The sequence below is a fragment of the Varanus komodoensis genome, unplaced genomic scaffold (genome assembly GCF_004798865.1).
Source record: "Varanus komodoensis strain SLA01 unplaced genomic scaffold, ASM479886v1 scaffold2, whole genome shotgun sequence".
Taxonomy (NCBI): Eukaryota; Metazoa; Chordata; class Lepidosauria; order Squamata; family Varanidae; genus Varanus; species Varanus komodoensis.
In genome coordinates, this window is record NW_025335568.1 from 16266654 (window position 1) to 16292584 (window position 25931).

At 40.9% G+C, this 25931-nt stretch overlaps 1 protein-coding gene across 2 annotated transcripts in view; it reads left to right on the top strand.

Annotated features, from left to right (window-relative positions):
• The window catches only part of GRID2 (glutamate ionotropic receptor delta type subunit 2), a 919670-nt gene that overhangs the window by 720813 nt on the left and 172926 nt on the right, over positions 1 to 25931 (top strand). For both annotated transcript variants that reach the window (XM_044429596.1, XM_044429597.1), the window contains 2 exons: positions 362 to 463; positions 18540 to 18737. In XM_044429596.1, coding sequence (XP_044285531.1) covers positions 362 to 463; positions 18540 to 18737 — 300 coding nt within the window. The remainder of the gene's footprint in view (positions 1 to 361; positions 464 to 18539; positions 18738 to 25931) is intronic.

Sequence of the window (25931 nt, forward strand, 5' to 3'; positions counted from 1 at the left end):
CCTAATGCCTCTCTAGCAGGGTTTCCCAACTTGGTGTCTTCCAGATATGTTGGACTACAACGTAATTCCCAGCCAGCCAATAGCCATGGAGGTTGCAGTCTGACACATCTGGGAAGCACTGGCTTGGGGAAAAGTGCTGTAACAGAAGACCAATAAAGATGGGGCAAGACATAGGCGGGAATTCCAGTGCCTAGATGAAGCCACAGAAAAGAGCCTCTCCTTCGTTCCGATGGAACATGACTTTGCAACACAGGGGACAATCTCTCGGGCGGATCTGCAGATGTTGCCCATGAAGTACATACTGTCTAAAGAGGAAATATTTCCTGATCAGTGGGGTGACCCATTTTATTCTGTTTTTCAGCTGGGCTGCTGGAATCCAGTTACTGGTCTCAATGGGTCATTAACAGACAGAAGGCTGGAGAACAACATGCGTGGCGTGGTTCTTCGCGTGGTGACCGTGCTGGTAAGCAGAATCAGATCTTTTTCCTCTCAGTTCAAAGGGATACTTTACTCGGCTTTCTCTTGCTTTCTGCTAATGGATTATTGACTAAGAGCAGCTGAATAGCATTTTGAAGGAAAGAAATAAATGATATATTATAACATTATTTTACAGTTTAACACAAAGAAACCTGTCGCATCGCTAGGCTTATGTGTACCTGGACTGATGGGAATCCCTCGACACCCACCCCCTACACACATAAAAAAGAATTATTTTACCGGATGAATTAAATTACAGCATAGGGATTAAATGCTTCATTTTGCTTCTCCCATAGCCCAATGTGAGTCATGTGCGTTAATGCAAAAGGGCAAAGTAGAGTAAGCCTGCAAATGCAAGTCCTAAATGATGCATAAGAGGCAGCCATTCACCAATTACTGTGGCAAATTGATTGCACTTTCACACGAATTACTGCACTCAGAAAATATTAAAGTTTATCTTCGGGTGAATTACATTAGTTTAGTGAAACAACTGCAACTCTTTCACAGCCCCTTCAGACACGTTTTGCTTTTGTTTTCTGGCTATTTTTCATCACATCCTGGGCACAAAGCAAGGTCTGAAAAGTTGGCAATTATGAGAGTGGAAGAATTTTTCAAGTGCTGTGCATAGATTAAAAACAAAAGTTGAAAAAGGTTGTGCAGGTTAAAAGGAGAAAACATGAAATGTAAAAGAAGATAGGGAGGTAAAAGGAAAACAAGCCTAGGCAGGAGTTCTTTGATCTCCAGTAGTTCTTAGAATGATTGGCTGGAAGGAGAAACAGTTAAGGAAGGAAAACAGCCAAAGAACATCTGACCTTTCCACTGAACTGATAGATAACAAAATCAAAAGAAGAGGAACCAACTGGCAGCTGGCTTCTGAGCTAAACCAGTGGAGTCAACCCCACATGGCATCCATGCAGCACTACTCTGAGAATGGAAACTTGTTCATGTGCTATTTTTGCTCTTGATGTTTCAGCAACCCATCGGCCCATGAATGGAATGTCTGGATCAAAACAGCCATTACATAATGATGTTGCCTGTAGCAAAGTTTCTTCTGCACATTCAGTTTTACTCTAGAGTAAGTGGAGGGAGCCTGATTCAGGCTGAAGGCTACCTGCAATGTCTATTGCAAAATAATGATTCATGAAACAAGGTCTCATATAACCTCTGTTTAGTCTTGAAGCTGAAAAAGAGTCTGGGGCACTCTAGGCAGAACAGCTGTGCAGCCTACCAGACAACTACTGGCAGATTTCTGGTGGATCACTAAAGGAGAAAGAGCTCATGTTCTTTTTACCACTGCTTCTTTTTAAATTAAGGGGAACAGCAGTACAATTTTCAAGGTGATTCCATGCTGACTGGCTGAAAAAGTATCATTAATACCAGAGAGGAAGGGACTATATAAAATCATATAGATCTTTTCTAAATAACTTCACAAGTGCTTTGCTCTTGCTTCTAGAAATCCACCTTTCCTCTCAGCCTTCAAGGAGTGGTAGCAGTACAGGAGGGCCTGGGGGAAACCATTCTATCTGATGTATGCCCACCCCTAGGCGTTATCTGCTGTGAAGATGAAAGATGAAACTGATGGGATGAATTTCTCCCATTATGATAGAACTAGGTACTACATCTAAGACTTTTTCCATGGCAGTGCCTGCTTCAGCAAAGCTCACATGACAGCTTTAAAGTCAGCATACTTTAGTGAAAATTGTACCATACCATTCTTTTTCTGTTTTTCTTTACCTTTTTTCTTTACTCAAAGTAAGTACAGGGCAATTAGATGGGGACTGCACTGTGTGAGGAAGGGAGATCTAATTCTTCCTTTCCCCATTACAGTACTCTCCCTGATCATCAATCCATTCCTATATAGTGCTTGGCCAATGAGTGCTTTTTTGCAGGCAGCAGCCAAAGGGAGAGTCATTATCTAGGGCACAGAGGGGTTGTCTAGTGACCTCCATCAGTGATACAGCCCAGACTTCTCTCCTGGTACTTTCAAAGACTGCATGGAGGAAGAGCAAGGTTATGCAAGCTGGTAATGCCATTGTCTTCCCCACTGGTTCCAGCTTCCACTGAACTGAGCATCTGGAGGGGCATTTCTGTATGTTCAGGGGAACACACTTATAATCCTTTCTATGATCAAGAGCTCTCACATGAAGAAGTCTCACTGCAGTTAGCCACGTGCATGAACATCTCTCTTGGACCGTCCCACTGAGTGCATAGGGTCATTACAGGAGCTAGCAGAGAAGGAGAAATTGGAGATCAAGCCAGCACATACAACCCTGCATGCAATTTCCTCCTTCAGCCAGCATCCCTGGTACCCACATGCAGCACCCAATCAACAGCAACCAAGTTTACCTTTCAGTTTATCTCTTTTGATTGTGCCTTTTCCCCTGATGTAAATTAAAGTAGAATGACAAAACAGTATTTATAGTTTGGTGTCTTGAAGCTAATTTGATATTCCTCAAAGTAACATCATGGCAGCAGTTTCTGGCCTTCATACTTTGCATGATACAAATTTAAAATGGATTCAACGTAATATCTCTGCAATGAAAATGTTCAATGAATGTTTCCTATCAAAAGAAATTCAAATTAGCTTCTCGTTGTCTTCTCCCACTCCTATAATTTCATCCCTACTTTATGATTTCAGTTAACTTGCCAGAGTGCATTCTTCTGGCAAACAATTATATTATGAATATTTAGCAACTTTGAAACTCATGTGCATAGAAGAATGAAAGGCATCATCACTCAAGCCAGTATGGTGGCATGATCCCAGAGAAAAAAGAGGGATTTAAAATACAAAAAAGATGCCCAAGAGATGCTTCCAGCAGGATCAACGTATACACACACATATTACTGGATGACATTTGCACCCCAAAAATACTTTTGTTTCATGGCCATTCTTGTTTAGAAAACAGTGGAAATATGCTTTAATTTAAAAAAAAATAAAGACTCTGTATTTTAAATGTACCTTTATGCACATTCATTTGTGCAGCCTTTTTTATGAACTGAGCATGGATTCAGATAATTATTCTCACCATCTGGCTCTTCCTTCCAATCTCAGTGCAGTAGATTCTACAAGCTACATCTGCTGAAAGCAACGCAACATACTGAACACACTCGGGATGCAGGGATTCTGTTAAAACTGATTTGTGTTAAGTGTTCTATGTTTAACAATCTGTGTTTTTACAGATTGTTAGGCATCTTTTGCTCCATCATCCGCTCACTGACAGAATCATTACCAGTTTTTATCAGCATTTTAATCCATTCATGCTATTTTGCATTAGTGCTAACTGACAGTTCCATACTAGTTAATAAATGGGCACTTGCACCAATATGAACTAGCAGGAAGGTTCCACCACCACTAAGTGAGCGACTGGTCCACAAATCCACTGGAATGAGTGTGGTTGTAAAAAAGCCACTCTGCTGCACAGCCCACCAGTTGGATCCGTAGAAATCCAGCTTAGACTACACTGGAGCTATTGTGCTTGAACCTTTGCTAAAGGGTGGCGGGGTGTGTGTGTGTGTCATGCAGAGCAGAAGTGAGCAGAAAGGAAACAGACTGGAAAGTTGGTCAGCATCAGTCCCCACGTACATATTCTATCCTGTCAAGCGGTTCCCAGGCAGGCTTCCATCCAGGCACAAGCATCAGCAGGTTCTCTCATCATGTGCCCTCAGCCCATTGTCCTGTGACCAAGTCCGTCTACAATACCCATGACTGACCGACTGGGGCAAACTGAAATGCTGCATGTTAAGCAGCAAGTGACAGAGGTCAAGAGAACCCACCGAAGGAGCAGGATACAAATTACAGCAATTGCATCCACACTTACAGCCTCACAGCAACTGGTCCCATTCCCTGGAGACTTGTCAACCCTAAAACTTGTGAGTTTATGTCTGTATGGGCTTAGCATTCCTGTTATTTCTGCACTGAGCAAGGAGGTCAAGGTGCATCTTTTTTTCTTTTTTTTACTGGGGCTTTTAAAATAATCATTATTGTATTTAAAGTGGTTAAATACAATGTTTTGGTACCCTGTTTAATCAAATATGGCTTTTGTTTGCTGACCTTTCCAAAAGCTGCTTTGGTTGACGTCAAAAGGGCAGTACAGAGATGCAACAAATGCAACACGCCATTTGCCAAGCATGTAGTGTCATTTCAGCTTCTTTGTGTTGCCAGAGAAGTTCTTATCTGTGGAACTGGGTTGTGGCTCCACTGAAAGAAGCAGTGTTGTTCTTGCTATCTATACGCCACATGCTTGCAACTGTGGCATGAATACAGAGAGGAGCAGGGCAGACTGAACTCTCTCCATTTGTGCGTATTCACACACCCGCTGACATGCTCACAAAGTTAAACTGATCATTCATTCATTCATTTTCTAATATATTAGAATGCCACCTGGCTTTCAAGGAAACTTTACCATTTAAGCCTGACCTTAATTGCTTTTCCTGTGTGTGTGTGGTGAGGATGGGGGGTATCGATAAAAAGCTATGTACATAGGAAGGTCAGACTATCAGTCAATGTAGCCCACTATTTTCAACTTTGGCCAGTGGTAGTTCTCTGGGGTTTCAGGCAGGATTCCTTCCTATTGGTACCTGGAGATGCCAGAGATCAACACTTGACTTTGTGCAAGCCAAGTACGTGTCCACCACTGAGTTACAGTTCATTCCAACTACCCCCTTGAAACACTTGCTGTTCTCCATAGGGAACCTGAATGCAAGCCTCTAGTCATGGAAAGCTATACATAGACAAAGGGTTCACTCCTTCTGTCCACCTCCAAAATGAATAATGGGTACTGCTCAAGCACTCAAGGAACCTTAAGAGGTTTTTTAAATGTGCCATTGCAATCCTTGAACACTTTGGTTTAGCAAGCATGCCCTCTTTCTGGTTACCCTCCAGCAAGTCCTCATGTTGAAGAAGATGAAGTGAGCAACATTTGTCCTAGTGCTTTCATGATAGCAGAAGAGACTTGCACTCTCCTAAACTGCATAGAGCAACACTTGCTGCTCATGGGATTTTTTTGTTACCTGATCCTAGATCCCAGCTACAACCTTCAACTGATTAGGAGCTTAGAAGCCCCGTGGCTCCTGGCTGCAAATGCTGTTTCAGGCATCATTCAGGATGAGAGCACTCTGGTGCCTGTGAGGTCCTTTTCTTTTCCACCAAGAGAAGGATTTGGGTGATTGGGGAATAATGGACCACTGAGACATGGTGGAGAATGGTTGTGATCTCTATCTCAAGTTAGGCTAAACTCAAAAGGAGTGTTATCCTGCTTGAGTTTAGATTGCTCCATTCAAAAGGGAGTATTTGTATCTTAAACTTCACTTTCTTGAAAACTTTCCCCATCTCAAGCTGTGCTGGAAACTTCAAAGAGCAGTACAGTTCCCCAGCAACCCAAGATTCAGGACTACAGTGCTAACATAGTAGCTTGAGGAGTGACTGCAAGAATGCTCAAACTGCAAGAATGTGGAAAGCCAAAATTAGTCTATAAGGATTACTCCACAGTCATGACTACAACTTTTCTCTCATTGAAAACTGCTTAAACTATAAAACCTGTGATTGAGGAATAACACTATCTCTTTCTGCTAGTGCAAACTTTCCTGAGTTTTCATTAGACAGAACTTGCTTCAGGTAAAACATCACTCCCTTAGGGAGTCACTAGATAGATGAACACTGGTTGCTAGCTGACCCTACGGACAGTTCTGGCCAAGGTATTTAATGGTTTCTTCTCTCTGTACCTTTGCTTAAAGACCTTTGGCAATTCTCAGTTTAAACTAGTAATAACCATTTGCCACAGAGTACAATATCTTATCCTGTCAACACCTTGTCAATGCCTTAGTATCAGAAGTTATACCAAGCAAAATGAAGGCCAACTTACTTGTATATCTAAAATATTTACACAAAAGCAGAAAAGGGCTGAAGATCTTCAAGTATAAACAGACTGTAGTTACTGATGGGACAGTCTTGTATTTAACTCTTCTGGCATGAGGGCAAGGATTGGGTAGGTCAATACCCAAGCTGCTTTCCTGTTCATCTTTTAAGGATATGAAAAATGACGCTAGGTCTCCAGTAAGGAAGAATTTTGCTCTACCATTTTGTCTTTCCTGTTCAGGTAATTACCAACAAGTAATAATAGTGATGAGTTTTCAACTTCCCAAGAACATTCTCTTATATCTTAAGAGAAACTGTTAGGAAGCTTTGGGTGAACCCTCTCATATATGATGGGATGTTTGGACGGGAAAAACGTCCTACAACTCCCAACAGCATTCCAAAGGAATGCATAAGGAAACTGTAGAGTTGTGTGGCTTAATCCTGCCCCATGCTGGTGCCACATCTGGTGGGCACCCATCCAAACAACCATGTGCTTAGCATGAATTCAAAGGGATCCTACATGTGCATCAACATAGAATTCCTCCATGGAAGGCCAATCCTGATGAGCTTTGAAGCCCCTTTCATAGATATCTACACGCAGGTGGGTGCTTCTTTCACTCACGGTGGCCACGTATGCATCCATGGCAGGGGACATGGCCACAAGTGTGACATTAGGGGTATCATCTGAAAACCTTTAGTAACAAATAAAAAATTACTCATGCTGAAAAGGAACACAAACTTTTTTTCTGATTCTACATTCTACCCCTTTCTGGCAGGCTGTTGCTTTTGAAATTATGCATATTCAGTTACTTTGATAATGATCCCAGTCTTTCATACTTTTGTAGGCCTCCTCTCTTATGCTTTCTCTTTAATTAACTCAGCTTGTTCATTTTGAATTTGACACATTCTGGTCTCTTGAAATAACTGAGATTTGAGTTAAGATTTCTTGGTAAATGTTAGATGACAAAAGCAGAGAGATGGCAAGTAGGGATAGATGGATGTATTAGTTTCACTTGCTCCCATGTTTACATTTTGCAGATCATAAGGTCTTTCTATTCCATTTCTGAGGAAATTTTCTGTTGTTTGTAAGTAGAAGGAAGGGAGGGAGGAGGGCTGGCAGGCAGGCAAGATGACATGAAATGAAATTCCTAGCTATGCCTAGTGGCAAGGCAGGAGAAATTTCCATCTTGCTTTCTCTTACAACCTCCTCAGAAAGAAAGGTAGTAGGACAAACATGCATTTCCTGTAAGGACCCTATGAAGAATTTTTCTTTCCCCTGAAATGCTGGTAATTTACAGCTGCCCTGATAAATGGGCTCATTTTATTGCTGGTTGAATAAAATCATCATGAGGATTGATGCATGACAGAAGCGCTTGGCTATTTGCTATTCTTTCTAGTCACATCAGGCCTCGGATTGGAAACTGTCACTAAATATGAAATACGCTTCATGAGATTCCTGGGAGGCAGTCATTTTTAATTTAAAACAGATAACATGCAGTAAGTAATATGGGATTTGAAATGGTGGCACTTCTAAAAATAATACCTTAGGTAATCCAGTATCTAAACAGAACTAATTGCTTCCAGTGCAGCAGGTACCCACAGTGAAAAACTTTTCACAAGACATTTTGCAGGTTGACAGGTTGCTCAGAAAAAGTTTCCCTTTTTCCTGCCACGAACTGTCAGGGACTTCTAAGCTTGAACGAGTGTCCAGTGCTCCAACTACAAGGGCTTGTTGGAGGTCCATCCCTACCAAGCCTGCACCCAAGGAATTCTTTTTAGAAGCCCTCATGCTCCCTGAGCTGAACTACACTGAGCAGTAGTAGCCCATGCCAGGAAAGAGAGAGGCAGAGCAGCAGAGCCTAGGTTCTTGGGGAGGATGGCCATGGTCTGTCCCGTCAAAGCTGGGAAGCTGAGTGGCACCTAGCCAGCAAGAGTGGTGATGCCTCAAAAGGCAGGCATACCCTTCATATAGTAACAGCCACAATAAGGCTGAGGATTCCTTGTGAGTAAAGGGCTCCTCATGAGAGAGTCTTCCAATGAGGACTTCTTCCGGAAGTTTCTGGTGTAGTGCAGATGAACCCTGGGTGGAGCTCTGAAAGAGTCTATATATAAGTCTCAGGTCGCAGCAGGTAAGAATGGTGGGACATTCTGCAGTTCTACAGCAGAATGTTTCACGGTTCTCTTGTTTCTGACTACTTAGCCCTCCTCCTTCTGGTGTTTCTGTGAGTAGGCCCTCGATTATCTGGTGTCTTGGCATTTAAGTTCATCCTTGTTCGGTGCTGTACTTTTGGTGTGAACCCTGTTGGTTTGGTCCTGGACTGTCTCTGACCATGCATATAGACCTATTCCAACCATGATTCAATTCCCTAACATTCTGTGAGGGTTTCCTTGACTCCAGTTCAATAAATACTAATTGGTCCTTAAAGTAAACTACAGCATTTGCTTCTGCATCTGGAATGAAAGTGAGAAATATTTTACCTGAGGAATGGTGAATATAATTCTTTTGGAATCAAAGAGCTGATCTAGCTTTCCAGAGCCTACTTTTCTCCAGATGTTTGGGACTAAGACCCTTGACCATTTTCTACACTAGCTAAAGTTTCTTTGGTATTGTCCAGAGCATATAGAGGGCATCACATGGATGAAGGTTAAGTTAATCTAGGCTATGTATAGAACCTTAATATAATGTGGCTGAAAACTGAGTTAGGAAAGGCAGTTGCAAGAAACATTTGAGAAGTAGATGCTACTCATTGGAGTCATGCTTGCTGGCTATGGAATATGCAAAGGCCTGTTGAGTTACCAGGATTTCATCTTGGGTCAGATTCTTATGTTCTGACGACTCTTTCAAAGCAGAGAAAGGAGGATCCCACAACAAACAGTATGAAAGTCATGAGAAAATTATCTTACTGACAGGTTCAGGTAACTTAGAGCATCTTTTGGCCCTGAGCTTGTTCCCTACCCATTGCCTGTAGAATATCCTTTGGCAGAATGCTTGGAAATTATCTAGCATTAAGAATAATTAAGATAATTATCATTCTTCTTGATGCCCCTCTTTGGTCTCCATATCAATCAATGTGGCACCGGGCCATAGAGGCAAGAAGCCACTGTTTTTTTGTGGATTTCTTCAGCCAGCTGGTGCAGGTAGGAACACAAATATTCAGTTTGTGTTTTAATTTCTCTGAGCCTATTAACTGATCAGATATTTTCTTTTAAAGAATCTTTTTGTCACCATAGTTAAAGTGCTTCCACAATGAGAATATTAAATGGTTCAATTAAATTTTAGCCATTGATTCCCAACATCAACGTAGTGCATTTTGCTGTTCAGTTAAAAATAACAAGCTGCTGCGTCTTTCTCCGCCGAAGTGTAAATGATGAAAAAATGTTCAATAATGCGATCAAGAAAATGAAGTATTGATGCCTCTGTATTGTTTCCAAAAGCTTGTGGGGAATGAAGTCCAGAATGATTAACATTAAAATTTGGGCACCAAAAACTTTTCGAGAAGTCGAAAGAAAGAACTGAGCCACTCAAGCATAAGATCAGTATTAGAGAAAATGACCTCTGTTACTGGCTCCTCTTTGCTGAATGTCTGCTTCTTGTCCTCTAGAAGGAAAAAAAAATTAGGTAACTTGAAGAAATTGATAATGGAAACAAATGACTGTGAAATTCTCCAAGCCTGTCTAGTGGATTCCACAGCAGACCAAATTTCCCAGGACACAAAGTCCATGCAGTTTTCACACCATTTTAAAGCTCCCCCATTGTTTTAACAAACATAGCTGCAGAACAATATGCAAAATACAAAGCACGAATCAAAATGCCCAAATCCGCTTCCACGCCCACAAACACACACCATAAAGTGTTACGGGTGATTTGTGAATGTATGTTCCATTTGTGCCCAGATGCCCTTGTATTGTTCTGTATTGTATTCTGTATTGTTCCACCTCTACCAGAAGAATGATGAAGTAATTAAGGTTCAGCTGGTAGTGCAGTGAACTTTTCCAGTAAATCCACAGGAAGAGCCATTGCCTTTTGTTTTGGGCATGGGAAGAGGAAATGACATTTTGTTCAGCCAAGCACCTTGGGGAACACAGGAGCATCACCTGACCTATTCAGGAAACTAGCATGGCTACAGATAAAGGGAGTGTAAGATTTCTTTTGCCTGTTTGTAAATTAGGGTTGCAGTGTAACTGGTATATTTTCCCAATGCAGATGCTCACTGTAAAGTGGTTGGAGGATAAAAGAAGTCGGACAGGATTGTCATGCAAGATTATATTGTATTTCACATATTTTAAGTGCAATTTTGTCTAGAGATAAGGAATGGGTTGGCTGTATGATTGTTTGTTAAGATGATTAACAAAATAAGTACATGAAAAGAAGGAGGATTTTTTTGTTTGATTTGTTTAAAGTCTTATGAGGGTATGGTGTGGTATTTTATCGGGGAAGTCTATTGCAGTTTTTAACTGTAAATATCTCATCATTTTTCTAAGCCGATCTGTGCAAACTTTGTGGATTTTTTCCTAGAATTGTATTGTGTCATTCTGATGGCCATTGGCTAAAGCAATAAGGATTTATTTAATTTTGAATGGTCCCCTGTGCAACCAAACTAAAATTGGTACAATTAGGGGGGCAGAAGGGGCTACCTGTCTTTCCTGCCAGAAAGGAAAATTATATTCCATTGCAGAGTTCAGTTTAATGGATTAAAATATCAATATTAAAATATATCCTAGCATGATCAGAAAAAATTAAAGGGCAGTCACTGAGGTTATTTTATATGCTCTATGAATGCTAACAGCCAGTCTAATTGCCTGCTCTCGCCACTTCTTTCAGTGGGAGCACATAAGGTCACACATTTGCAGATCAAACCTTACTGTGTGCTCCGGACCCCCTGCTGGCTCCACTTTCGGCAATCAACATTTTCTCTCCTTATTTTCCCTCTTTTCTGGCAGTTATTCTAGAAGTTATTTTCTGTATTTCTTTAGGGTGAGTGGGGTGGCCCCTTGCACATTACCAAAAGAGGAGGACAAAAGGGGGATAACGATTTTCCCAAATGTACATGTATTTATGCAAATTGTTAAATTTATGCAAATCTAGAGATAAGTAAAAATTGCAGCGGGCAGGACTGTGATCTGTGTACTTGTTCAGTCTGCTGTCTCCTGAGTAAAAGGAAGTTGCCATTAAATACAGGATGGTTCTTTGCAGACCCTAGCAATGAGAATTATCAACTAAGTGGAAAAAAATTAATGACCATTTATTATCATCTGAAAGACATGGGAGTCCAGAGTTGTCTTTTAGCCGATGGTGGTTGTGCCTCTTGGGGCTGGGTGGCCGGGCAGGTGGATAGAGGTGGAGCCAAGGAGCTGCTGTGGGTGGAGCCAAGTAGGGAATGAATCCAAAGCAGAGAGGAGGAGGAGGAACATAGCCAGGGCAGAATTTTCTGTGCCCTGCCTACCCGCCCAGAAATACAAGCCTTTTCTGTCTTCTGCACAGGCTGTTAGAGTAACTAATAAATCATAAAACATAAAACACCAGTTACACTATAAATTAATTAATGCAACAAAATAATTCAAATATATTAAAGACCAGGGAAATAAAACCAATTGAAGCACCAGAATAAGACCAGCTATTTGATATGTAAGAAGACCAGGCCAAATGTAACAGAAGAAGGGTTTTGCTCAGTGCTAAAAGGGAATCAAATTGGATACAAGCCCATTCACTCTGGTAAAAGTGTTTAAAATATGGAATGTCAGAACTATACCTGACTTCAATAGTAGGGGAGCTGAACTGAAGAACAGCCTCAAATGCTGAGTTCACATCTGAGCTGATTTATGTAGAAGATGGCATTTCTTAAGTCACCCAAGCCATGAGCTGGCTGGGAAATGCTGGGAGTTGTAGAACTTTTTAAAAATTATTTTGGCTAAACTTAGATACAATTGCACTCTAAACCTTAAATCTAAGTCAAGGTTGGGGAAGAAATTTGTCCAGTTTGCATCTTGATGCCAAATTTTACACATTCACACTTAATTTCACACTTTCAAACTACTATGCAAACCAACAGTTATCCTTTGAAATTCACAGTTCCCTGAGTGTTTTAATGGAATTCCCCATCAACATTTAAGATACATTTTATTATGAAAATTGTTTGCAAATGTTTATCTAAGGAAAATATGCACTATGCAAACATGTGTGCATTAGGAAAAACATACAAAACACTTACAAATTGCTGTGTAAACTTCAAGTTTGAGATGAATAAACAACTTAGTACAATGATAAACTGAAAATAACATATTTGTCCCCAATGTAAAAACTGAATTTTGCAATTGTCCCCTGTGCCCCTGCCCCCGTCCCCAGTTAGCTGTCTGCCAATGAGTCCAAGTTAGCATTCTCTAAGTAAAATCATTGAACAGTCTTCAAAAGTAACCCCTTGTGCAATACATTGCAGTAGTTAACCTGGAGGTTACTGGGGTATGGAACACTATGACAAAGTGGTCTTTATTTCTTCAATAAAGAAAACATAGGCTGCAAATCTGCATATGCTAAGAAGGCTGGAGAATGTCTCCTTATTAGTCTGCAGCTTAATTGACTCTGCTTGAAAGTCTCCCTTCTTGCTTCTTTCCTTTGCATTCTGCACATGGCATGTACTCTGCTTTGCACACTGCTGCTATACTGAAAAAGTGCATTCTGGAAAGTCTTTTTTCCCAAATCCAGATTAATGGTATTTGGCCACCCACAGCTGCCTTTTTAAAACCAAAGTTGCAGGCAGCATAGAGGGCAGACAATTGGTGAAAGATGGTTAAATCAGAACTTTCTGAGGAGCTGCATGGGGCAGAACAGAGGCCATGTTTTTTACAATGAAAAAAAAAAAACCCAAAAAGTTTTTTTTTTTAAAAAAATCTGGTAGCATTGCATTTAGCCCCAAGAATGCTCTCGTTCTAATATAGAGTGCTCCTATGGAACTGTTGCCTCCAAGCTTCCCACTTTTCTTTCCTATCCCCCATCTCCAGATATTCCCTGCAGGGAGCATGTAGGTGATAACCCCTATAGCTCCTCAGCAGGGAGTCATGAACAGCAGTCCACAGAAATCACTTCTGCTTTTTCTTGGAATCTGATGAGAATGTTTGTGAAACTGTTCAGAAAGGCTGCATTGCCATAACTGAATGTGCACCCTGAGTAATGATGTATCAGCATATTTTTAGGTATGGTAAAAGGCCTAAGGAAGATTCACTGCTCCACTGTTACTTTGAATACCCTTTTCTTTTCCCATCATGCATAGTTTTGCTAGCCTTCCCCAGACAGATCTGCTTTTTATTCTGATCATTGTCAAACATGTATGATATAAATAAAATAATTACCCTTTCATCTTTAGGAGAAGATGAAAAATGGATTTTGTTATTGGTCTGCATCTCCTTGTTGAAATACTGTATATCCCTTTCTCACCAGGACAAAAAAATAGGTTTGCAAATTATCAGGAAGACTCACAAAAAGTAAGACAGCTATGTTGCCCATAAATAAAATGGCAAAATCCATGCTAGTGTAATGCGATTTTTAAGCAACCTAAGAGGTCCTAAAGTACATGCAGGCTTTCAAGATTTCCGTATCTCTTGTTATACGGGGGGAAAAAGCTGGGAAAGGAGGGAAATAAGAGTGAGTGAGAGAGAGAGAGAGAAGATGGGTTTGATGTAGAAGTCATAATAATTGCATGTTCAACCTCTTATTGAGGCTTTGCAGACATTCAAATTTGGCTCCACCAAGTATTATACTGGTTTTAAGTTTTCACTTGGGTCTGCCACTTGGACTGGAAGAAGAATGGATGGGTGGAAGGAATATTGATTGATTCTCCCATTTAAAAGAAAATTAAAAGTCTATCCTTTGTTGAGAAGTCATAAAGACTCTGGTTTCTCTCAGAAGCCATGTAATCGTTTTGATATTTCCATGCCGTGTGCCATGTTCAATTTACCTGCTACAACTGAATGGCAATACTTGTAAGCTTTGTTAGAATAGTTTGACACTGCTACTTTCACATCTTCAGAGTTTTCTTCACTATTAGAAACACTTATTGAGACTGATTGGTGATAACAACCCATGGTCCTTGCTAATAAATGTTTATTAGTTTGTCTAGGTTGACAAATTGCTAGAGGTGTAATACAACAAATTCTTCTTTTGACTATATGTTTTGGCAATACCTAATATTTTCATCTTTGAGAAGTAGGTTATTAAATGGATAAACTTTGTATTGAATTTGTCTTCAATTATTTAGTGCTGTACATGTTCTTTTAAATAGTATACCTGTTTCCTGGCAGTTAGCCCTCAATCAGTATAAATTGATTCTCCAAACCATTTTGATTCTTTGATTCTCCAAGGAAAGCAGTACAAAACTGGAAGCATAAGTGTTCATGCTCTAAAACGCAATACACTGAAAACCTTGCAACGCTTTTAAAATCTGAATGGGTGGTTATGTGTAGACATCAGCTACAAATGGACACTTGCTTGGATATTTCCTCTGGCTTTGTTGAGGTTGATGTATACTTCTTAGCCATATTTCCTCATATATGTGTGTGTGTGTGTGTGTGTGTGTGTGTGTGTGTTGATAAAATTATAGAATAACAAAGTTGGAAGAGACTATAAGGCCATCAAGTCCAACCCCAAGCTCAAGGCAAGGTTCCAAGTTAAGACATCCTGAACAGATCGCTGTCCAGCTGCATTTTGAACTACTATTCTTCTGTCGTTGTGGTTGTTATTGGCCTTGGTTTCGTTGCCTCTGATTGCTTGTTTCGCTGCCAGCTTCTTGCTTGTTGTCACGTTGAGTGCCCTTTAGTTCTTTCGCTGCAGGCTTCGCTCCAGTCCCATCCTCAAGTACCTGAAAGTGGTTTCATCATTCCTCTGCCTCCACTGGTGCAAAGTGTCTTCTAGTTCTTTGACCCCTAACTGTCACCCTTTCCCAGGAGTTTCCTCTGCTTCATTTCCCTGCCCTCAGGATTATCCCTTCTGCTTCAGCATGCTATTGCTCTTCCAGCTCCTACACTTCACTTTATTGTTGTCATTGCACTGCTGTTAAGAACTCTTCATCTTCCCTTACTCCCTTGTGGGTGGACACTCACCGGTCCAGTACTCTGCTTTTTCTCTCAACAGGGCAACCAGATTGCGCTTGTTGCATGTGTAGTCCCAGTTGATTTCATGCAAGGAAAAAAATATATACAGAACTTGTATATTCTGTATACAGAAGACCATTGGAGAGTCTTTTCTGTCCATAGTCTCTCCTCCTTAGTGATTCTAGCTTGCTCCTTGAATCTAGAACTAGAACGTGGAAAGCATGTTCTTTGACACTGAGTTCAAAGAATTCTCTCTCCTATTCTCCTGAGTTCAAAGAACTCCCCTCCCCTCCCCTCCCTCTATTCCCCCTCCACCATTTTTGTCACCACTTCAGATGAGCAGTTCTGTTGTTAGCTCAAATCCTGAAATCATGGGGGAACTCAGCAAATGTCACAAGCCTTATGGATACACTCAACAATTAGATACACTCAACCAGCCCAAGAGCTGAAAAGATCTGCAGTGTCAAACAAATTAATAGCTTAAAATATTTTGGATCAGTAATCCTGTTGCCTGTGTGTCACACAGCGGAAGCACCTGCCAGTTTTTGTGTGTGGCTTCATAAAAGTTTAGAATGAGCTGCAAACTGTAGTCATGCTTTAAATAGTCTTATAAATCAGATGAGCAATTAGCAGTCACTTTTAACTGACTGAATGCAAATTCTGAATTATGAGCTGCTATTATCTAATAACCCAACAAGTGATGTGAATAAATCTTTGCTAATATGAAAACCATCATCTCCTGAAGTACCCCTTTCCCCTTTTTAAACAGATCTGGGGGAAACTGTGCATAATTCATTTGGATTAATAAGTGTGTGTGTGTGTGTGTGTGTGTGTGTGTGTGTGTGTTTTGGAGAGATGGTCTCCTGGAGTAGCCCCCTCAGCCAGATTATACTGATTCTATCTAACCGTATCCACAAGGCAGAAACCTTCCATTTGCAATCAGCTGCAGTTCTCAGCTTCAGTGAAAGGACACCTGATCCGGACATTCCAGTGCAGATGACCTGGCTGAGGGCGTCTTCAGGCCAAATGCTGCCGCTTAGCCATTCTATTCAATCCTAAACTGTCCAGGTGCCTGAACAATTGAAATCTGCTCAGAGCTAGGGATGAGCCATCACTGCACAGCCAACAGACTAAAACAAGATATTCTTCTGCAATCTCCACTAAGGCAGAGAAGGAGGGACCAGAGATAATCTACCTTACCAGAAAAGGAAGTTGAGGGTCTTTTCTTTTCTAGCACAGGTGCCAGAAGTAAGTTTCTGGAAGTAAGAATGTTTGAGACAGGTAAGTGGAGAGATTGCCCACCAAAGGTGGAGGGAATTCAGGTACAGGCACCAAGAGAACTTTGCCATGGACCTAGTGAACTTTCAAGGAAACAGGAAGGCAGTTTAGTGCAGGGAAGGACAAGCTTAATGGCATTTTTCCCATTTCCATGTTCTTTGCCACTGATTTTGAACTGTTCATTGCTGATTTACTGAAACTGATTTGCCTTTTTAAACCATTTGTTCTTGTGTGCTCAGGATCTGACAAATCTTTTTCCTGCTCTGTAACTTTTCCTGAATACTTAATAAATCTTCTACCTTCTTTTTGATAAAATGTCATTCCTGGATACTGGGGACTAAAAACTCCCTTTCAAAAATGGAAACTGAAGTTCTTCAAAAGCTTCAAACAGGCAGAGCCCTGCAGAATATATCGATATCTTTCATGACTACCCAGAGCTACTTTGGGTAACAGCTTTCCCTGTACAGCTAGAGTGCTGCTCTCAAGACAGATCCCTATCAGATCTTGAAAGCAGGTTTCCCAGCAATTGGTGATAAATATTATGTAAACTGAATTACAGAGGGGTGTCTTGCGGTTCTGCTGATATACAGTTTAATGGCCATTTATTTATTACTTATTTATTTATTTTATTTAAAACATTTTTATGCCGCCCCCATCACAACAAAGCCTCGGAGCGGCTTACAACCAAAACAAAAATATACAAAATTATACAAAAACAAAAATATTAATGCTGAACCTTGATGATCATCTCAATATACAAAGTCTGCATGTGGCAATTTCATGAGAGGTCCAACTTGGGCAGATGTACGCTATTGGTGGGACATAGTTAGTCTTGGACCATATTGATATCAGTGCAACAGCATTCATAGCAACCCTCTGGCCTCCATGAAGAACCTCTCCCCTTGCATTGAAAGTTGCACCCAGTGGGCTAAAATGGCTTACGTAACCATTTCCACATAGATGCATACACAGAAGCGGGTTCTGTTTCAAAGCATCAGGCATCTGGGAGAGCCGTCCTTCAAGGAGGTAAAGAGGATGGCAAATAGTAGAGGGGCCTTCTCAGTGCTTCCGCCCCATTTATGGAATGGCTTTCTTAAAGCTTTGCGCCTGGCATCATCTTTACAATATTTTCAGCGCCAGGCAAAAACAGTCCACCTCGCCAGACAGTCCACACCTCTCCTTTAACAATTGATTTTATACTGTTTAATTTGATGGTGTTATTTATACTGCTTTTAGTGTTAATATATTTTAACTTATTGATATTTGACCCCCCTCAGTTTCGCATTCTGTTTTATTGTATGATGTTTTCATGTGTTTAAAAATTTCATGTTATTTTTATGCAAAATGATATAATCTGCTTAGAGAGTCCTCAAATTAGTTATAGTGAAATATAAGTTGAATACATAAATAAATAAATATGCTGAAGCAGGATACAAGTGTTTGTGCCACAGTAAATGTGCTGATTTTTAGTGGCTAAAGTAGAGCATATACATACTCATTGTGGTGAAATAATGTGATTTTTTTTTTAACCACAGCACTTGGTGTGTCCATTCTGCTCATAGTGCTGAATTTGTCTATAGTTCCAAAAGTGACACTTCTCCTTTTGCCACATGAAAAGGCAAGGGTGATCTTGAGTTCCCAGGCTGTGATCTTTAAAATCCAGGAGGGAACTGTTAATTTTTTTTACAAAATAAAAGCAGCTACATACAATAGAGGACTGTTGGGGAAAGACTGAGATAAAACATAGTGCAGGGATCAAAATTAGGGAAATGTTCGTTTCCGCTGTGACCGGTGTGTCGAGTCATTGCTTTACAACTATCCAAAGTGCCTCTATTTCTTTCCTGTATAGGAGGAACCCTTTGTGATGGTATCAGAAAATGTTTTGGGAAAACCAAAGAAATACCAAGGCTTTTCGATAGATGTCTTGGAATCTTTGTCCAATTACCTTGGTTTCACATATGAAATTTATGTTGCGCCAGATCACAAATATGGACGCCCCCAGGAGAATGGGACCTGGAACGGACTGATAGGAGAACTGGTATTTAAGGTAAGGGTGTTGCTAATTATTGTTTTGAAATGTATAGAAGATGGATATGTCCTGTGCACATTTTTCCATTTTTTATGCTTCCTTCTCACCTGTAGCAACTGGAGAAAGTCTAGATAGGGGAAAGTCCAGAAAGAAGTGGGCACCATTAAACTCTGCCAGCATTCATTGTTTGTAAAAGCATAAATGTGCAGTGAATTTCTTAGGATAAAATGCTATCTCTTCCCTTAGGTTGTACTTTGCAGGCTGTATATTTTGAACTACAGTGTCTTGCTATGAACATGATTTACCAAAAATTCAGTTTTTGTTGATTGTGAGCGGAAAGGACCTCTTTTGATAAGACAAATGAAAGCCAGACGGTTCAGCTTAGTATAACTCACTGGTTCATAAGTGACCCTGCACCAAGCCATCAAGATTCCTATAAGAATCAAGGAAAACAGTAGAAGGGTCAGTAGCAGTTTGGATAGGGAATGATTCATCTCACTCTCCCACAGCAAGGATTTTTCTGAAGATAAGTGGGAATGGACACGGTTGTCTGAACCCATCGGTGTCCAAGCATCCACATGGTAACAAAGATCCTGGGGCAGATTTAAGCCACTGTGATACATTAAGAGGCACACGGAGTAGTGATCTTATGCAAAATCATCCCCAGCTGTGGTGCAGTCAGATATGAGATGATTGCTGAGCACACCAAATATCGCTCTGGCGAGTTATCCAGTAAACCTCAAATATATGCTTGTGAGGTTTTTGCTCTCTCTCCTGCCTTACCTGCAATGAGAACTCAAAGAAATTGCATCAGTGGAAGAATGCAAAGTTTGCAGTCCTCACAACACACGTTAATTTCTCAAGACCAACCATAAGATAGCAGAGCAAAGCAATCGGGGGCAAAAAAATACAGCAAAGCTTTAATGGCTAACACATTACATAAATAATGCACAGCACTTATGGAGAAATATTGATAGCTATGAATAATAACTGAGGTATACAATCAACAGAAAATGTTTTATTGATGCACAATAACATTTACGTTGTGTATATATGTGAATTGGGTACATACACTCTAATGTGTAATTAATAAATGACTCTCCTCCAATTAATTCTGCATTAAATGTTTACTGCCATAAATAAATTACACAAAGTAAGCATAATGTATTCACTGTTCATTTCATGTTTGATCTTCAGCACATACATGGTTGCTTGGCTGGACTGAATCTGTGCAGAACTCCAGCTTCGACACAAATCTTGCTATTTCCCGTAATGTAAGCATAAATGAGCAGAGCACCTAAGAAATTGCCTGTATGTGAACCTTTGGTCACATTTTGTCCCCAAAGGACACTGCCTTTGCTACTGGAATGGGTGACAGTTCAAAGGCCAATGGCATGTTTTGGATACACATCACCTACCTTGCCTTTTCCCTGGCTTTAACAAAATCTATCCACTCCCTTAAAAACTGGTTGTTATTTCCCCCTAGAAGCAGGAATCACTAGTGATACACAGTAATTTTTGGCTGGAAAGAAGTCAGGAATGCTTTCTATCCACAAGACAGGATACTTTTTAAAGAGGATGGTCTGTACTTCTTTAAAGATGGGGAAGGCAAGTTAAAGAAAGTGCTTCCTCTGAAAAGAACTGTCTGCTCCCCCACGCAACCCTGAAAAACAATTGAATCAGCCCTGCCTGGTTTTTATCCCCACAAAAAGGATAGCAAAATAGCACAAGGGGAACATTATTTCAGTTCACCCAGGTACCTTCATTTCATAAGGACTAGGCACAATTTGGATATCCAGTATCTGAAGGTCTTTTGTTCTTGTGTGAGTAGTGTTGTGCATTTGTATTTTTTACAAAAGGCAATGCCAATTCTCTGTATGGGAAGATTAATATACAAGGGAAAGAAGAAAGCAAAGCAAGCAAGGATGGTTCATTTGCTCTGAAATCATTTTTCCTTTTGATATTGTGTGTCATTGTGGGTAAGTGGCATCCCATTATAATACTTTCAAAGAGTGTGGCTGTCCCATTCATCGGACTAATGGAAAGAGGGCACCAAGCAGCAAGCAAACAATGCTGCTGCCTCTGACTGCCCCCAAATTACTTGATGATCCCTACCATGTTTTCCACTGCTTGCAATCTACAACCTGTGAATCCCAGGTATTGTGGACATATAATAATTTAGATGCATTTTTACGTCAGTTTCTTCCCTTAGCTTAGCAAATATCTAAGTCCATGTGCCATAAATAGCCCAGTAAAGGAGAAGAGAAAGCAGGAGCAAGTCACATCTTTCAGGAGAAATAGGATCATGCTGGTTTTTGGGAGAAGCTGGGCCAGGGTTTATTTTGTTTGGCTTGGTGAAACCATTTTTATTAAAACTTTTGGCACTGGGATACACTGGACAGTTTCTGAAAGTAGCTATGCAATAAAATCCAGAAATTGTTATAAGAAGGCAAGAAGCAAACCCAAAACCAGGTAAAAGTGAAAATAGATCAAAACCTTGGTGAAACAAAGATGCCTTAGTTCTTTGTCTTAAAAGTAACCAAAGCAGGGACAAAGCAGATGTCCCTTCAAGGAACTGAGTAATGAGGGTGTCTTCTCCATGAAGACCCTTTCTCACAGATCACCCAACTGTCTCTCCCTTAATGACAAAATGCAGGGCAGAGCCTCCAAAGTGATGGCAATGACAGACTGGGCCATGTGGAAAGAGGTGGTCCCAGGTCCTTTAGGGCTTTACTAGTACTACTACCCAGGACAGTGCTAGGAGCTGATTTCATTACAGAAACACTCCTACTGTGCTATTGTTCCAGAGCCTTTATCTGATATATTTCTGAGGACCTCTCATCTGTCTCTGTCATGCCACTTCACCTAAACTTTCTCACTATACCACCTCTAAAAACAAGTGTCCTGTTATATCGCGGTATGAAATGATCTCTTTCACACACACACACTAATTTGATATTGTACACAGCAGGATAGCTTGTGCCCTTCTCTCACATCCTGTCTCCCTGTCCCCTTCAAGGCAGTGCAAAACCACCAAGCAAGACACCAGCATCGATTCTTCTCACATTGGGTGCAAGTTGCTCCTGAAAAGTGGCTTCTTGTTTTATTTACTGTGAATGCCGCTTGGCTCCCTGTCCACAGCAGGCTCTGGACTGCCAAGGCAGATCTGCACGGAGTCCCTGCAGGAGCAGGAACTGGTGTTGTCAGACAGTCTTGAGTGCTGGTGAGCCCATCATACAGAGCAGACCATCCACGGAGGAGCTGTGGCCTGGCCAAAATATCTGTTGCAGGAGATGGAGCAGGATGCAGGGAAGAGGCACACAGGATGGGCAAAGAATCAGTTAGACACATCCAAGTTTACCTGTTGCTATGGCAAAGACCCGGATGACCCAGAACCATATATACCCAAGCCAAGAGAACCCTTGTGTGAGAGGGAGGGAAGGAGGAATGCTTGATTGAACAATACATCCTTTTTCCTTTCTGCTCTATAGTAGGAATTGACGGGTACCCACATGGCCTGTCCCAGCTTAGCGGGGCTTTTCAGTCAAGTGAGATTATTTGCCCCAATTTCTCTCCTTTCCCAAGCCTCTCCACTTCCTTTCTGGCATCCTCCCTGCCAATTCCTTCCTTTTCCAAGAATGAGGAAGGAAAAGAGTAGGAGGTGGCAATGGAAGGATGGGGAAACAGGGCAGACTGAGAAGGAAGCAAGAATGGGCTAGATGACCAACAGCAAGAAGAAGGACCAGATCAAACCTTTTTGAAAGTACCAGAGGGGGTTGGCCCAATCTGAGAGTGGCTTGAAATAGGGGTGATGAAGTCAAGTAGAGGATTCACCATTTTTAGTCTTCCCACCATGAATTTGTACAGTTATATAGGACTAACTACAAGTGGGTGCAGCCCAGAGATGAGAAGGGCTCCATGTGACATCAGTGTACCTTTATTTATTTTGTTGACGCATTGCTTAAATTTAAACCCCACTTTTCTTCCAATGAGCCAGCCTACATGACTAAGATTGCCTTTTTTCCTATACCCAGGGAGCTTCATTTCAACCCAAGTCATGGAGGAGAAATCTTTCAGTGACTACCAGTAGTTCTGATGGTTATGTTGGATTCAGAGGTAGTAAGCCATTGTATATGAATGGCCAATGAGCTGCAAGAAGACAGAGCTGCTGCTTTCATGTCCTTCTTGGTGGCTTCCAAAAGTCAACTGGTCCACCACTGGACTCAATGGACCAATTGCCTGACCCAGAAGCATTCTTCCTATTCTTCTCCACCTGAGTTCAGCTCTTTAGCTGCACCACCACCATGGCTTTCTCAGTTAGGGCCAGAAGGGTTAGCATTCGATTGCAAGGGATTTGACTCTTGTGCATTAGTCAGTTCAAACAAATGCCATGCATTGTCATTTGGGATGCTGTCTGCAAGCCTACACAGACCTTTGCACTGGAGGGTGTGCTGAGTCATCCCATTGCTCCAGCACACAAGTCTTGTAGAAAATAATAGCATCTGCAATGTGTGTTGCTGAAAGCACCTCCATGAGGAGGCGTGTCATGTCTCAAAGGTGTCACTGCAGGAGACATACCGCAGGCGGTGGTGGTTGCTATGGCAAGTGCAAATTTCCTGCATTAAGATAGAGCAGATCGTGAAGTGGTTGCACCTGCACGGCATTTGCTCCGAGAAATGTGAGAGCTCCCACCTCCCAGAGTTCCCAGGGAGGCTGAGATGATCTTCTTTTGTTTATTTGGCTTTATGACTGAAAGCATTTAGCAGTTTGTTCACTTGTTTAAAAGGATCACATTTCAGTTGTAATTTATTAGGAATAAACAACTCATCAGCTATTAAAGAAGAGAGTTCTGGCTGACTAGAGCTAATCACCATAACCAGAAAAAAGCACCAGAAAAAGACCTCTCTTAATTTCCCAGGCCTTTTAAATTATATTGTTGTTTTATACTTTATAGATTTTGTTCCTCTGCTCTCAGTTTTTAATTGGTTTGTTGAAGTTCTCTGTTTTATGACAATCTCTAATTGTAAAATGGTATTGCATACATTGTATTTTGATGTTTAATTATAAATTTGTTTGTTTTAATCCTAATGAACCAACCAGAAAAATTTAGTTACAGGTTGACATATAACCTGTATAAATCAGTTTCTAGTGGGTTAGTATCTTAGTCCATTGCTGCAAAAACAGCCAGCTGAGAGTTTTGGGCACCCTAACGACTAACTCATCACTTTTCTATGTGATAAATACCATCACCGGGCTACCATGTTCCATTGTATTCTTCACTGGACTCATAGGGAATTTGCATGCTTGCCCTGAGATAACAAATAGACAGATTAACAACCAGAGATCTCATATCAGAAATGGAAATAATCAAAAACTAATGGAAGAACACTTCAGCCTTTCAGGACACGTGGTCACTGACCTGAAAGTGGCTATTCTTAAATAAAGGAGCTTCAGAGTTGTTAAGCAGAAAAGCTGAGTAACAATTCAAGAGGTTTAGCTCTAACTCCTGTGACCTGACGAGAGCCAAGGGTCTTCTTTAAAAAGAAAAAAGCATGCTATGACTGTTAATCGGCTTACCAATACAAGGATGCCTAAGTATTATGTTTGTGAATAACCGCTCAGTGTTCACTCCCTGCAAGTTCTGTGACTCTGTTCCCTCTAACCTCAGAACTCAGCATAAAGTAGTTCTGGTGAAGCAGGTCATGGTCCATAAAAGCTTAGTCTTCAAGTCAGCACAAGATCCTTAGTTGATTTTGCATACTTCAGGACAACATGGTGCCCTCCATACTCACCCCAGGCATATTCTTCCATCCACATCTAAGAACACAGAGATGGACAGGTTTAAACCTCCCCTTCCTGGCTGCTATGCCCTAAACTAGGGAGTTTAAGGTCTCTCCCCACCCTCTGCATTCCTGATCCAGGCATCTGTTGGGAAGAGACAAAGATGAATTCTCTCTTCCCCTGCCCTACATTGCACTGGGATCATTGAGAAAGGGATAAGCTTAATGTCTCCCTCCAGTCATCCATTCAGGAAGCAATCCTGGCCCAGATTACTGGGACATTACAGTTTTTCACAGCAAGGGAACATGGAGTTTGTTGCCAGGGTACTTGGGAGGGGGGGATAATTAAATTTCATCTCCCAACAATTCTCCCTCCCTCATGCTGTTCCCCATCCTTTAGCTGATGGCTGATCAGCTAGGTAGAACCTGTCCTGGGAGACCTAAAAGCTACACACTTTTAAAGTATCCCCATAGTCCAACATATAGTGATGGGCTATCCCTGACTCTCATTCATTCTGAGTTCAGAAGGTAGCCCTTTGCAGTATATGCTGATAAATTTAAGTGATCATCTCTTGCCATTGCATTCAATTTGTTAAGCAAATTGCACAATGACATATTTTCAAAAATGATGTTGGGTGATGTTTTGACATTACCTTTAAGAGGATCAAATGCCCCACTTTACATGTTTATATTGTGGACTGGCACCGTTACAGCTAAATATTGACATATTTGCACATATTTTATCTGTTTCTTCCCATGAAGCATTTAGCAAGCCTTGGCTTGTACAAACTGCTGTTTCTTTGATTAATTTTGACAGCATAATGATAGAGTTTTTCACATTTTCACTTCCCAATTTTGAAGTAATTTGATGGTATTTGCATATCATTAATCATACTTCCATTCAGGAGCTCAGTGAGGGAATGGACACCACAGGATCTAAGTTCAAAGTTGTCAAATTGAGGATGCCATGCTTACAAAGGTAAGACTGGCCCCTTCAAGAATGATGGCTGCATCAATAAGAGTGTGCCGCATTTTCCTATTTGTTATTTTCTAGCAAAATGAAATCTTGTTTCCTGATTGAGCTAGCAAGCAATCTGCATCTTTTTGGGAGTGATAAATGCATACATACACAAAAAGTCATAATAGATATACACAGAGGTATAGACTGCTTTCAAAGCCAATAATATCCAGCAATGCAAATTTCATCATATGGATAGCTTCAATTATACTAGAGCTTGTCATTAAAGCTATTCTTGAACTTCTGTTCTAATAAGGAGTAGATCGAACATGATCAGAAAATATTTTTCACCAAGATTTGAGTTTGTCATCACTTCTTCCTTACTAATATGGTACAGCAGCTGCTGAAAATCAATTGCAATTGAGTTGCAAGTTGCGGTCAAAAATAGGCATAGGTTGCCCAGGTCACATAGTG